This window comes from Chenopodium album, chromosome 10 (genome assembly GCF_948465745.1).
Source record: "Chenopodium album chromosome 10, dcCheAlbu1.1, whole genome shotgun sequence".
Lineage (NCBI taxonomy): Eukaryota > Viridiplantae > Streptophyta > Magnoliopsida > Caryophyllales > Amaranthaceae > Chenopodium > Chenopodium album.
Window position 1 is genome coordinate 10747702 of NC_137843.1, and position 15032 is coordinate 10762733.

The 15032-nt window shown below is 34.2% G+C and overlaps 2 protein-coding genes and 1 long non-coding RNA gene across 6 annotated transcripts; 2 read left to right on the plus strand and 1 right to left on the minus strand.

Moving 5' to 3' along the window:
* Positions 1-7454: 7454 nt before the first annotated feature.
* On the plus strand, positions 7455-9596 carry LOC145562229 (uncharacterized). The gene is made up of 3 exons (XM_081622437.1): positions 7455-7702; positions 8365-8430; positions 8780-9596. The coding sequence occupies exon 3, from the start codon at positions 8781-8783 to the stop codon at positions 9576-9578; it is 798 nt and encodes a 265-aa protein (XP_081478563.1). The 5' UTR covers positions 7455-7702; positions 8365-8430; position 8780; the 3' UTR covers positions 9579-9596.
* Positions 9597-10375: 779 nt separating this feature from the next.
* On the minus strand, positions 10376-13095 carry LOC145562227 (uncharacterized). 4 transcript variants are annotated; one of them, XM_081622436.1, is made up of 6 exons: positions 12605-13095; positions 12413-12477; positions 12066-12317; positions 11521-11977; positions 11351-11432; positions 10376-11274 (listed from the first exon to the last, which is right to left on the minus strand). In XM_081622436.1, the coding sequence occupies exons 1-6, from the start codon at positions 12628-12630 to the stop codon at positions 11203-11205; spliced, it is 954 nt and encodes a 317-aa protein (XP_081478562.1). In that variant the 5' UTR covers positions 12631-13095; the 3' UTR covers positions 10376-11202. The 4 variants fall into 4 exon arrangements, with proteins under 4 accessions (XP_081478562.1, XP_081478560.1, XP_081478559.1 ...); XM_081622434.1 differs by having other exon boundaries at positions 10378-11266; positions 12605-13087; XM_081622433.1 differs by having other exon boundaries at positions 10378-11432; positions 12605-13089.
* On the plus strand, positions 11666-14125 carry LOC145562230 (uncharacterized). The gene is made up of 4 exons (XR_014094299.1): positions 11666-11889; positions 12093-12308; positions 13349-13527; positions 13634-14125. It is a non-coding gene; the product is annotated as an uncharacterized LOC145562230 (long non-coding RNA).
* Positions 14126-15032: the final 907 nt, after the last annotated feature.

Consider the following 15032-nt stretch of genomic DNA (forward strand, 5'->3'; position numbering starts at 1 on the left):
GTCACACACAAAGGTATTGGGTTAAGCAAGTAAGAAGCCCATTAATGGGCCTTGTGAGCATTTAACTAATCATGAATAGGATTTGGCTAGTGTAGTTTGATTGGGATTAAGAATTGGGCTTTGTCATGGACTCTTATTTAGAGTGTGATCTATAAATAAGATCCATGCCTAGGGTTGAAAAGTTAAGTCACAATTAACTTACAGTGAATTGTGAATCAAGGCAACCAAAATCCCAAAAACCCTAACCTCCCCCTCTCTCTCTCACGGCACCCTCTCTCTCCCCCTTGGACTTGCGGCCGGCCACCCCTAGTGGCGTTCGTGGTGGTTCGTGACTAGTTCGTTGTTCATACTTCTCCGTAGAAAGTCGATTGAAGAGTTCGATCGCGACTAACTAGCATTAGTGGAGGTCTTAATCCGTGCATGTGGACCAAGTAGAGGAATCATGCTTGGGGTTCTTTATCTCCCTTTGTTCTTACTCGATCACTTGTGGAATCACGCTTCAAAGGTATTAATTCTAATTCTTTATGTGTTATGCATAATCTTGGGATTAGGTGCTATATAAATATGATTCATGTTTTCCGCATTCGTACCTATAAACTCCTACAATTTTCCCTCCTAAACTCTATTTTGTTCGTTTAGATTTTTAGAATTATTAATGTGTCTAAAAACTTTACCATACAATTATCTATTATGAAAGTCTTTTAGACCACATTTTTCATGAGACCTCTATATTTAATTTCAATTACCATTATTAAAAACCGAGCATAGCTCGGGTATTATCTAGTAATATAAACAAAAGAAACTCACGTCTATAATAAAATTTAGCGAACTTTGTAAATAGATGGAATAATCACATACGTAAATTGTAAAAGGTTGATATTTGTTTTCCTTAAGGTTTTTATTTAAGATTTTTTTTTTTTAAAAAAAAAAAAAACAATGAAAACTAAAAAGTTTAATATACTGTATTAAACTATTTTGGAATTAGTATTTAGATTTTTTTTTTAAAAACAAAATATGAAAGGGAAAAAAGTTTGGGCGGGAGAAAATGAAGGAGAAGCTAGCACGTGTACAATTTGAAAAAAGTGATGATGTCAGCGGTTATTCCTTTAGTAATATTTATAGATTGGTTCTCAAAAAATTATTTATAGATTGGTCATTAGACTGAAATTAAAAACCAACGTAATAACAAAAGGGTTACAAGTTTAAATCTCAATCTCACACTTACTTTTAATCTTTTACATTAATAATTAAATAAAAAAATAAAATAAAAACTCTTTTTTTTTCTTTTTTTTGAAACCATAAAAAAAAAGTCTCTTACTATACGTTAATCATCATATTTGTCATTTAAATTCAAGATAATGCCAAAATTATAATTTTCCCTTTATTTGTAAACTCTTGATATTCATCGTGTATGTCGGCAATAGCTTTAGCAGTGTAAAGATATAACTCTCCATGACGATGGGCCCAAAATTCAACGCCACCACAAAACTTTAATGAATATTGCCAACAAAAAATGAACTTTGTTAAAAAAAATATCTCAATTATACATCCACTATACTCGTTACACAACCCCTATAAAACCCCAACCATTTCCACGTTTGACATATTACAAAACAACCAAAACTTTCTACTACAAAAAATCACTCGTAAATCCTTAGCCAAACATTCTCATACATTTAGCAATGGCTGAAAAAACCACCATGACTAACATAGTAGATGGCGCCAAGGATGCCGGGGAGACGGTGAAAACAACAGTCACCACACAGACCGACAAGATTGACACGGCTAAGATTTCCAAATCTGCCGGAGAAATGGCTGAAAACACCAAGAATACCGTTGGAGATGCCCTTAACAAGGCCGGGGACTTTGTTAAACCCACTCCTCCACCACCAGAGGAGAGTTTGATGGACAAGGCTAAAGGCCTCTTCAAGTGATCGATCATTTTTTAAATTTATCTCATTTTACGGGGAATTGTTAAAATCTCGTCTTAATATGATAATATCTGTTGTTAGTTGTACGTTCTTGTTATTGCAAACTGTGTTGTGTGGTACGTTTAAAAAACTCGTGCATTTGTGGCCGTGTGGGTAGGACTCCACGACTCCTTGTAACTTTGCTAGCAAAATTGCAATGTATGCACATGTAATTTCGTGTTTTTAATGAGATGATTCCTCCATTCTTACAATCATACAATACTATTTTTGAAGCTTTATTACTTGGATAGCTTTATTCTTTTTTTAGTTCTAATCGGGTACAATTATCCTTGCATGCAAATATTAATGTCGTACAAAAAGTACGATGATCCTCCCTCCGTGCCCATAACAAGCTAACAACCATATGATGTACAAGTATGTGTTGATTAATACACCAATACTCTATAGATCGGTAGATGACTAATACAGTCATATAATAGAGTGTATTTTAAAATAAAAAGTAACTAACTTAAATTCAAGAATAGCTACTCAAATATATTTAGGCTTGGTTTAATTTCATTTTATTTCATAACCTTGTTGCTTATTTCAAATTAGATTTTTTTTTTTTAAAAAAAAAAAGCTTAATGACACGTATCAAGATTTAATCTTAATGACTAACGGAGTTAATGACCGTTAGTCATTAATGACATTTGGTGAATTTTGAAAACCTTGATGGCATTTGGTGAATTTTTTAAGTACTCAGTGACATATGGTGAAATAGCCGTAAATAATAAGTTTCAAATCAACATATAAGCTCTACTGAGTTCAAAGATCTATGGAATCAATCATATTATGACACGTATCAAGATTTAATCTTAATGACTAACGGCCGTCCGTTAGTCATTAATGGCATTTGGTGAATTTTGAAAACCTTGATAGCATTTAGTGAATTTTTTAAGTACTCAGTGACATATGATGAAATAGCCGTAAATAATAAGTTTCAAATCAACATATAGGCTCTACTGAGTTCAAAGATCTATGGAATCAATCATATTATGACACGTATCAAGATTTAATTTTAATGACTAACGGAGTTAACGACCGTTAGTCATTAATGACATTTGGTGAATTTTGAAAACCTTGATGGCATTTGGTGAATTTTTTAAGTATTCAGTGACATCTGGTGAAATAGCCGTAAATAATAAGTTTCAAATCAACATATAGGTTCTACTGAGTTCAAAGATCTATGGAATTATTAATTACATATATTATTATTCAAAATTTTGCCGTTAAAATGCAAAATACTCCCATAATTTAAAGATATTAATATATTATCATTTATCAACTTCTCACGTAGTCCCGTGCTGGATAAAAAAGTTTGTAACAGCGACGTGTGCGATCAATTGCTACAGAATCAAGGATATAAAAATATGCCATGTGGCTCATGCTCAATGGACTACTATTCCACCAAAAAAAAAAAAAAAAAAAAAAAAAAAAGGCCGAAAGAGGTAGTAATGTAGACATGTAGTAAAGCTTTTCAAAGGATAATAAACGGTTATATCATTATATGCGACGTCTGTATTTCTATTTATAAAATGGATCTTTCTTGAAGTAAAATGAGATCTTTCTTTTTCTTACTAAAGTATAAAATTAATTAAATAAACAATATGAGCAATTGAGCATACAGCTCTAGTAAAAAAAAAAATCTTTCAATCAAAGATGAGAACTAACGTTGATATTACAAAATGTGTAACAAAAGGAGAAAAAGACAGGACAAAAAAAAAAAAAAAAAAAAAAAAAAAAAAAAAGTAGTGGTAAATAGTAATGATATAATCTGCATCCCCGTTCCAAAGGAAGTATCATTTTCTCTTTATTTATTAGGGTAGAAAAATCAAGTGAATTTCTAACAAAGGGCCAATTTAAATCATCCACGCAGATGATAAGAGAAATTACATCATCGGCGGGAGGCCTTCCAAATGGAGGTTTGATAGGTATTTGTATATACATATCAAGGGGCATTTGAGACATTTTGCATGAAATTTACCCATCTCTCTCCTCCTTTCTCTCACCCCCACGTGCTGAATTTAAGTATACTATTGGGTGATTAATAGTATTACTAGATGATCAAATAGTATCATCGAACATTCAGTGGTACTATATATTCATTCAATGGTACTGTATATTCATTTAGTGGTACTAACTACGTATAGAAATAATATCACTACATAGTTAATGATATTATATAAGCTTTTAGTGGTACACTTAAAAACTGGTCCCACTTGTCAATCTCTCTCCTCCTTTATTTCTCTCACCTTCGTGTGCTTACAATAGTTTTTAATATTTTAAGGTTTGATATGTATTTGCAAATACATATCAAACCTGTATCAAACCTGTATTAGTACTTCCTCTCGGCCCATAAAGGAGAAAGACATATTAAATCCTCTTCAATGGAGAGAGTTAAGTGAGTATTTTTAGGACAGAGTATTTTTTTTGCAATGTATACCAATAAGTTGGTATCTAAAATTAGCAACTCCAAAAGAAAGTTGCTAAGTTTAGATACTCAACTTTAAGTCTCATTTGACAAAAAGTGTGGGCTTCTTGAATATTCTAATATATTTTGTAATTTATTTAAGTTTTACCTTTTTTTTTTAATCTTACAATATTTGATATTAAAAAAGAAATGAATTTGGTGCGCCATAAATTGAAAGTGACATGTGTATACTTTAGAGAGTCTCACCATTGGGAAATTAGGCTTCACATGAGTTGCTAAATTGAGAATGAGTATGGTATCATCAATGAAGGTTAAAAACAACTAATTTTGTATTTCAATTATCAAATTTGAGTCTTATCATTAGAGATGATCTAAGAAAGAATTGACAGTGTGGCCTTTATTGGCCAACAAAAACCATTGCATGGTTTTTTTTTGTGTTTTTTTTTTTTTGACAAAAGCAAATTATATTAATAAATCAGAGTTTACAACATACAAAATAAAAACTTACCACTACATGGCTTTTAACATTTAAACCTTTACAACTTTCGACACTAAAAACCATAAAACATAACTGGGGTTGGCCGGACATGTTGCGAAGTAGGACCTCTTTATAGTCCCAAGAGCGGATACCTACTTCAATACACAAAGAGAGCAAAGAGTACCAAAACTGTTCAATCATGGCTAGTTCAATTTATTTGGTGGGATCAACTTATCACCAAATAAGGCCATCAAACCGATCACTTGGACATGTGAACTTTCATTCATAAGCTGTTCTTGTTGGCAAGAAAGCTTTGACAATGTCGAGGCTCAAGAAACCCCCAAAACAAAGTTTGGACGTCTGTTTCAGATAGAAATTTTCAAGAGTAATGATCACAATGATCACTACAAAGAAGGGAGTAGAATGAAAACCATAATCATTCCACCATAAAACACACTTCACCCTAGCCATGGTCATCTTCTTGTTCGTTTCCCAAACAACGATAACCCATGTTAACTCTCTAAACACTACAACAAAACCAAATCCCTTAACAAGGGATCAAAACTCCCTCCGCACACAACCATCCAATAAACTATAGCCAAAACAACCAGAAATACAAGACAACAACCAAGAAAGGCTAAAATAAACCATACATGACTTTAAAAAATAAAGCAAAGTCTAAATAACAAGAAGAAAATACATACTTAGATAAGAAGACCAAATCAGAGAGCAGCTTTCGGACACAAATTCCGAAACCATAACAACAAAGAACCTCAAAACTCTAACGCTAACTTCACCGTTTCCGTCACGAACAACTCCTGACGGCGGCGTTAGCCTAGCCCTCCAGCGCAAGGACCCATGAAACCCTAACCTTAACTTTACCGTTTCCGTCACAGTCAAAATTACCAATGACATATGACGGCGACGTTAGGCTTAGTCCTTAGACCACTTGTTTCGCCGGCGAAATCTTTTGAACATGAACCTTCCTCTCTAAGGTGGGTAAAACATGGGCTACTCTAAGTCTTCTTAGCCGGGATAAGAGTCACAAAAACACCTTATAAACTGAGATTAAAGGGTTTTTAAGAAAAGCGATGAGGGCATCGGCTCGGAGTTGTAGACACCAAATGGCAGATTGTGAAGGGGAAAGAAGACCGAAGAAGAGAAGTAAAAGCGGAAGAGGGGCGACTCGTCGATCCTCACAGATTAAAGGAGGAGAAACAGGGGAGAAAAGAGGAGGAAAAGGAGGAAACTCGTCGAAGAAACGGCTGCGCGCTAATAAACACTTGGAAATCTAAGAAGCAGTCTACTACCTCTATGCGAGTATTTAGAGCACTCGCAACAATGTTTATTTAGAGCACTCACAACAATGATAAACCAAAATGGCCCCTAAAACCTTAACCGAAGATTTTTTGACATATAAACCGATGAATAAGTTGAATCGGGCTGCAATTTACAATTTATACGAACTTTTGGGCTACAATTTGCAATTTTTTTTTAAATGACTGCAATTTGCAAAATATGAATTTTAAATGGTTGCAATTTGCAAATTTTCCAAAAAAATAAACATTTTATACTACCTCTGTTTTTTATTAGTTGACACGTTTTGACTTTAGCACTATTCACACACCTCCCTTTGACCATGTTTTGTGATTTATATGTAAGGAAAAATATAGTCAAGTGGGATTTTATTAGATTCGTCACAATGTATATTTTCATATATAATATCAACTTTTTATAATTTTTTTTATCCGTAATTAAAGATATTAATGACTTAATTTGTGCATTGGCAAACGTGACTAAACAAACGTGTCAACTAAAAAGAAACGGAGGAAGTAGATCATTAAAGATGGATTTATTGTCTATTGAATGCTCATATAGTCTAATAGCCATATGGGTGTTCCGTTATGCCTTTATTAAAATGGTCTTTAAAAGCCCAAATAAGCAGCTAGCTAGCCCATATCCCAATCTCAACGACTATTTCCTAAAATTAGAATAATTGCAAACCTTAATAATTCTTCGATCTCGGTTAGATATCAATTGTAAAGAGTTGGAACATGTTTTCTTTTATATTTACTCCCTAAACTATGTCTTTTATTTTTATTTTTATTTTTAATTGACATTATTCAACTCAAGTTTGTACACGCAAATCGATGTATTTTTTTTATAAGCAAAACGAGACATTTACATTAATTTTTTGACAATTTTGAGCTTAATTTTTTTGGGTGTGTAAAGAGAGCCACAATGGCTGGTGATGAAAATCGATCTCAAGTTTTTTTGGAATCATGAAGGGAGCTCTAATCACTTGAGTTATCCTTCACTATCTTAGTAGTAATATAGTCAAATTAACCTAAGTAAAAATCAAATGAATATAACCCATCCTAAATAAAGGAACATAAACAAGTGTTAAGTGGACTCAAGCGGTTTATTGTGAGTCTTAGCTCGAGCAGTTTATTGAGTGTTGCACAAATTGACAGTTACCAGTTATCACAGAATATTTTCCAAACATTTTACATCAGACTAAACAGGCTTTAATGTATTTCGAGTTCTCGACAACGGGTGTAGGATAAAAATTTCATAATTCAAAGACTTACCTTTTCCTCTTTTTCTAGCTACTTCCATGGTAAAAACGGTGACGTATGACCCTGGTTATATCACGATCTAATTTTGCTGGTTTTAATTATGGTTAACCAAACAAATCGACATCGATGGAGAAATTTAAAATTCCAAGTATTAGTTGATCTTCTCCGGGAAGTAGGGAAGAGGCAGCCTCATTTTCAAGATTAAGATTTCACATTCCCCATTAAAATACTGCGGAATTGCTGGGTAAGATCACGTCTTTCTTCTCTAATCTTTCACTAATCGAAATATTTATATAGATTTGACCCTTTTGATTTAATTATTTCTATGTAATTAACATTTAGCTTAATGGGTTTAATTAGTTCTTTCGAAATCGAATTTTGTTTTCTATTTATTTTGGAAATTATCATTGGTACATTTTTATATAGCAGTGAATTCAATAGACTTGAATTCCAATTTTCCCCTGTTCATAATTGATGGTATATCTAGTTTAGAGAAAACAAAGAGATGTTGTAAGTTGTCAAATGGTATCTTAAATAAAAAAATAGTCACCCCGATCTCACAATAAGTTATTGTAAATTCGTCTCAAACAAGATTTATCGATATGGAAGTTACATGAATGTTCAAATTCTATGTTATATTACAAGGGTAAGTGAAGGTTTTACTAGTTGGTTTCATTGGTCTAATTCTAGAAGACAGGTCATTCAGTAAATTTACAACTTTTCTTAATCAATCAAGCTGATTGTATTAGTGGGTTATGTAGAATGAAAGTATCAGATTATTTTATGGTGCAGTTGTTTGTGCTGATTTGTCAAACTCTATTATTTAGTAGTGCTTTCTATTAATTTGTCTGTACAAGATATGTATGGTCTTACATATTTTCTGTTTCATGCTCTTTCATCTCTCAGATAAATTTACTGGAAAAAGGTGTAAAGCATTCAAACAAAGAGACTGAATATTGATACATTTCAGAGGTCAGTAAATTGGAACTTTACACTTGTTCATTGGTATTTTCGGTGTTTAATCAGAAGTTCATAGATTTTTATCATGGAGTGATAGCTCAACTGACTATGTGAAGTTTAAAAACGAATGCAAGCTGCTCTCTGGTTGAAGTAGAGTCTAGTACTCTAGTACCAATTCCTCATAATATGTGCATCATCCACTAATTTATACGTAGTATATGCAGTAGGCTACCATTGTATATGTGACAAGAGTCTGTGAAATTTATGAGACATGTAGGTTCAATGTTGTGTCTTTAGTGTTAAATGAGTAGCTCCAACTGTACTATACTAAATCACTAACTAGCAAACTTTCATTGGTTAGAATGTGGAGTTTTCCAAATACAATCCCAAATCTTCGTCTTCGGAAGGTTTCTACCGAGCCAAAACTGTGTTGTGCTGACTCGTCAGATGATGACACTGGGTCAAGTTCTAGCAGAGAGGAAGGTCTAGAGTGCCCAATTTGCTTTGAATCCTTCAATATCGTTGAGAATGTGCCTTATGTTTTATGGTGTGGTCACACTCTCTGCCAGAATTGTGTTCTTGGACTTCAATGGGCTGTTCTGAAATTGCCTGCCCAGAAGATTAAGCTTCCGTTTTTTGTTTCCTGTCCGTGGTGCAGCTTGTTATCGTTTAGATGGGTCTATAGAGGAAATCTCAAGTTTCCTCGAAAAAACTACTTTATCCTTTGGATGATAGAGAGCTTGAATGGAGAACGGGCAGAGTCCTCTTGTTCGGTAAGAGATGATTGCTGGCCAGCATTTTCTCCAAGAATAAGCTCACTTATTGGTTCTCCCAACAATGAAAGCCCTAGGAGGCTTCAATATGCTCAAACTCGAGGATGGTTGGGGAGCAACCTTAATAATAATCATGTTGCTGGTAATATTAATGTGGAAAGGCCTCAATTCTCACTTCATAAGTCTCTTGATTACTTCATTCACGTTGCTTCTAAGTTCCCGCTGGTTATTCTTTTCTTGGTGATTATATTCTGCGTAATACCAGGAAGTGTGGCTATATTGGTCCTGTACTTGCTAGTCAGTGTTCTATTAGCTCTGCCATCTCTTTTGGTTCTTTACTTTGCGTACCCTACTTTGGATTGGTTATTGAGAGAAATTGCCAGCTAAGGTTTGTTTGATTCTGCAGTTTGTGTTCTTGTTGAGTTTGTTGGCTTGCAAGATAGTTTCTTCTTTACTTCCAGTTTCTCCATTTTCCATGTATATTGGTTGGTCATTGCTTGATTGATTAGGGAAGTGTGATGGAATGGGAGACCTCTGAAGTTGCATACTTTCTCGCAGTTGCCATCACAATTGTAATGCTTTGTTGTGATTATTTGGAGTCCTAGAGGCTCATAATGAAATGGGCTGCCCGTATGAGGGACTATTATGATCAATTGTGTTGTGATAAATACTAAATATGCCTCTGCTAGATTTTTGTTTGTTTAAATTCATCTTATGGACTTTATCCATTGTGATACTGTTTAAAGTGAATGCTAAATCATTCACTGTGCATGCAGTTGGGCTACTGATATGCATAGTCCTCAATTTCAAAAATTATTCTGGGTGTATATGGGAGTGTCCAATAAAGTGAATCAGAAGATATATGCCACAAACACAAAAGACATTTTTTGTATCAAAATTCTCAGGTGTGCATCACTCTAGAATATCAAGTTGTCAATATTTTGGCGGCAACTTAAGGCTTTTGGATGTATACCTGAACAAATAACAAATACATGATCTCCTTTATTTTAGATTATGTTGCTATTGATATATACCTGAGCATAGAATGCAATTTAGGGCTTGTTGTTTTTTGATGCTATACTATGCATTAGAGTTATTTTCCTTTTCCCTATTTTTTTTTTTCTTTTTCTTGAATAAATAAACTATTGAGTTGATGTGATTAATGCCTCATAATATCTTGTTGAATTGTTCATGGATCATTTCTTTTCATACCCCTCATTTTCCTTGTAAAACAAGATTTCATATTTTTAGATTCTTGGTTTATTTACTGAGTATTTTCTTCTGGTACAAAGATTAAGTATTAAATTAATTAATTAAATTAGTTGTAGCATAAGTAAGCTGTAGTTTTGCACCCCCCAAAAAAATAAATAATAAAAGGCTGCATTGGCTTCATTAGCTTGGAGGTCCTATCAATTGTGTTTTCATGGCTTTATTGTGTTTTGCTTAAACGAAAGGAATTGTGGTCTTTTGCATTTGATAGGGAAATAATTTGCTTGGGCCTCTTGTCCGCAAGCAAATTTACTCAATCTCACCCCTAATAGGTATGAAATGGTAGACTGTTACAAAAACACCCTTGCACAAACATTTTGCTTGTAACAAAAACACAGGGTTCCATCTGTTTAAGTTGCTGATTTGTTATATCAATATATTTCCACACCTCACGCTTTGTTCAAATTGTATTATACATATGACTTGTTTGAAATGTATGTTTGTAATCTATTTACACCTAAATATGATAAATACTGATTGTCCTTTTACAAACACCTTTGATGAAAAGGTAACAAGAATTAACTGCTCTATTTTTTTTCCAAAGGCTTTATGTGTTCCTCTGTGTACTGTCGTAACTTGATGACAGATGCCATATTGCTCTGTTGCCTTCACAAACAAAGGCACATTGGAGGCAGAGGAGGTTCTCCTGTTGCTCGGTATTTGTTAGCCTTCTCCTTCACCTTGAGCTCTTCTTTCCTCCGTTTTTCCTTTGCCTGTGCTCTTGCTCCATCAGCTATCTGTCTTATGCGTTCCATCTCAATTTGATAATTTTGCAATGCTTTAGCCCTCCTTTTTTCCTTATTGCTCTGCGATTCTTGCAAGCAGACCTTCGTTAGAAAAGCTTTCCTATATTTATAGCAACTGGAGTCTTGCTTAGATTTAAAGCGAACCTCTGTTGATTCCAATTTGCTTCTGGCTTTCTTCTTCTTCTTATCTTCCCATTCCAGAATTGTTGCATTCAGTTTCTCATATCTGTGTATATGAATACATGCCAATTTTTAAAATTTAAAAATTCTACACTATTGCATTTAGAAAGTTAGGTATCAAACTTCCCATCTACCTTTCTTTAATTTTAGCCATTTCTTCTGTCTCCCAAGCGTCTGCATCTGTGTCAAAGCTCCCACGCCTGGCTCTGTGTGCCCGTTTTGGTGGATCTATAGGCTCTATGTAAAGTGGTGGAACTGCGGGTGGAGGGGGAATATTGGATGGTGGATAGAGTCTTGGTGCTGAACTTTCTTGTTTAGTGGGTTTAGCATTCTGCGTCTGTTCTTCGCCAAAAGTTGGAGTCCTTTTCACAGATGGACTCCTTCTGGTGAAGGGAATGGTTGGTTTCAATTTTTTGGCATCTTCTGACTCTTCATCAAAAGTTGGAGACTTTTCGATGTAATTGTAGGGCATCCCGCTATCTTCTTGCAGCTCATCAGCAAAGGTTAGTCTTTTCTTTGGCATAGTTGGAATCCTTTTTATTGATGGTACTGGATGGATAGTTTTCTCTGGTATTCTGGCTTGATGATCATCTGACACAGTCATAAAAATGCTTCAACTTGTTGTAAATAAAAACCATGCAAATCAGCTATATATTAAATTTGCGCCTTGTGCTTTTACCATTGTTTCTGTTTAATGCTTCATCAGGCTGTGCTGCTGCCGAAATTCTGTCCACAATCCCGCTTATGATTCTTGGAAGAGAGAATTGTGGTCCTGCTTCTGGTGCTCTTTGATCCGGGCTGTCTGGATCAAGCGAAGTAATGGCAAATGCAGCTGCTGCAACTGCTGCAGCATACTCTGCATCCTCAGCTGGCTCTTTGTTACTCATTTGGCGTGAGAACTGTCTCCTGAGCCACTTTTGAGGTTTACTCTCTGCATTTGTTAATAGAATTCATTTTTTTTAAAAGCTGCTGATTCCTTTCTTATACCTTAACTGTTCTGCAATTTGCTAAAGCATCAAACCTTACCTCTAAACGATGATGTTCTTTGGTACCTGGCGTTGCCAAGTTCTTCTCTCCCTCTGAATTTCGACCTAACAAAACAGAGATTTTTTTAGTCAAAATGCATTTAGATAACATTAGTCATAAAAACTCGAAAATGTAAGCATTTACCCCTGAGGAATACGAATACTGTATTATTGGGAGTGATTGTAGAGGTACCTCACTTGACTGAGCAGATCTTCCATTAATGGATCGATATCATTCAGATACGTGATTTCGAGGAGATTATTTGTAGGAGCATTATGTGTTGTGAAATGCAGGGGACGTCAGGGAACTTTATAATCAAAGGTGGGTTACTTGGGAAAACTTGGAAGATGTTCTTAGGTAATAAGACTCTATAAGGTGAATGGTGTTGGGCAAGTAAAGATAGAATATTCTTTGCTGCAGGAAGAAAACCTTTATTCTTTGTTAGAATCATCTTCTTACAAGAAAGTACGTTTCCTTTTATCTTTATGCCTGCTCTTCTTCTGTTTTTAAAAAATACGAAGTATAAAAAAGGACGGATTTAATTATTTCTTTTACCCTGTTTTTGTTCTGGGGATTATGATTTCAAAAGTAGAAAAAAAGAAGAAATATTCCGTGAGTAATTAAGGGATCTAATAAGTTCATTAAAAGGCAAACACTATCATTTTATAAGCTTTTTTAGCAGGTTATCTTGTCTTTCAAACATTTATTTGCTAATTTTCTTCTGTGTTTTGTTAATCTTGTACTGTGTGTGTATACCAAAATTGAATTATTAACATGTAGGAATGAGAAAAATTAGTTAAATGGTCAATCTATATTATAAGTTAACAGAATCATTATTATGAATATTTGTAATCTTTTTCAACAATCATACCATGACAAACCAAATAAATAGTACTAATATCTTTTAATTAATTAATAAATGATTCTATCTAGCAGTTTCGCAATTGGTCTGTTCCATGTACATGAGGTTATTATTAGGATCATGCCCAATATTATAATTTACGAGCTGCTCAAATCCAACGACAGATAGAGTTGACATTGTTCTAATCATTTGCAAGCACTCTATGTCAGCTTTTGGGATTTTCTGCCATACTCTAAATTCCTCGAATTCTAAGGTAAAATCAGTGACCTCTAGCGCTATAATCGGTCTTTTATCCTCCCGCCCCTTTCCAAGCTTTGAGGAAGTATAACAAATCTCGAAAATGGCGTACTGTGTTGCAGGACCAAGGAATTGCTCTATCTTCTTCTTCAATGCATCAAAAGCTTTTGTTGTTAGGATTGTTAGGGCGGTAGTAGAGTCTGCAATAAAACCTCTTGTCCCGTTGTTGTTCATCTCAAACACTACTGGTCTTACGTCGATGTCTTCTCTGTTCACTTGGACAGAGACCACGTCGAGGTAGTAGAAACTGGTGTGAAGGTTCTTTACCATGTCAAGGGTATCACCCCTGAGTTCTGCTGCTGGTCCAAACTTGATTAGGCTTGTTTTGGACAGGTCATCGGAGATACAATATGAGAACTTGGGATCGTCTGGATATAGTTGCCTTGGGAGAGATAAGCCACAATTAGATGCACCTGTTAATGAAAAAAAAAAAAGAAATTTGTTTGCTTAATGTTGGAGAAATGAATCACTTTTTTCCTTTGTTGTATGGATCTAGACTATAGCATTGTCAAATCAGTGATGTGGGAGAGACATAATCAATTACGGATGTAGGATTTTATGGATGGTGGCTCATCACCACTCTGTAATTAACAATGCATTGTTGAGAAAATATCAATCTTGAGAGTCATTTCAGGTAGAGTCGTCTATTTGATGATCAAATCCGTTTGGAATTGGAACTCAATTTATTTTTTAAAAGCTAAGTCCAATTTGATTCAAATTTTACTTAAATCTAATCCGATCCAATTTAAATTAAAATTTTGGTAATATCATTTCTTCCTACCCAAATTTTTTGTTTTAAAACATGATTAAGAAAAATACAAAATGTTAAAAAATTGGTCAAATTGGTTCACAATATTGAAATATGTCTTAGAAAGGATAAAATAGCTTAGTTGTGTTGGCCTATTGAGTATTCTATGTTATTAAAATTTAAGTAGTTCAAAAATAAATATTATACTTACTATTTGGATCCATACCTCTTCAATGTGATCCGAATTGACAATTTAATTCCTTAAAAAACTGCAATTTGATCCGATCCAATATAAAAAACAATTTTTGTTTTTTTTATTAATGGTGGGTCCTATGATCCATCACAATTCCACCAAATGGACACAATCCCAATTCTTGATTATGTATGCTCTGTATTATCTTCGATTTTATACCTTAGCTTAGTAATTAAATACAAATGGTGTGTCCTACACCATGACTAAGAACACTTCCGTCAAATGGACACAATACCAATCCAAAATTATTTATATTCCTACGAAATAAAACTATTCTACCTAAGATAAATATAGGAAATTGACTTAGGCACACAAAAATTGTTTTTGACACATTAATTTGAGTAGAGCGTTTTGAAAATTGTGTGTGCCAAAATCAATTTTTAGTAAACATTTGTCGATATATATTGGGAATAGTTTAAAACTCACCTATGGCCCCCATCATTCTGGGGCTATTCTTAAC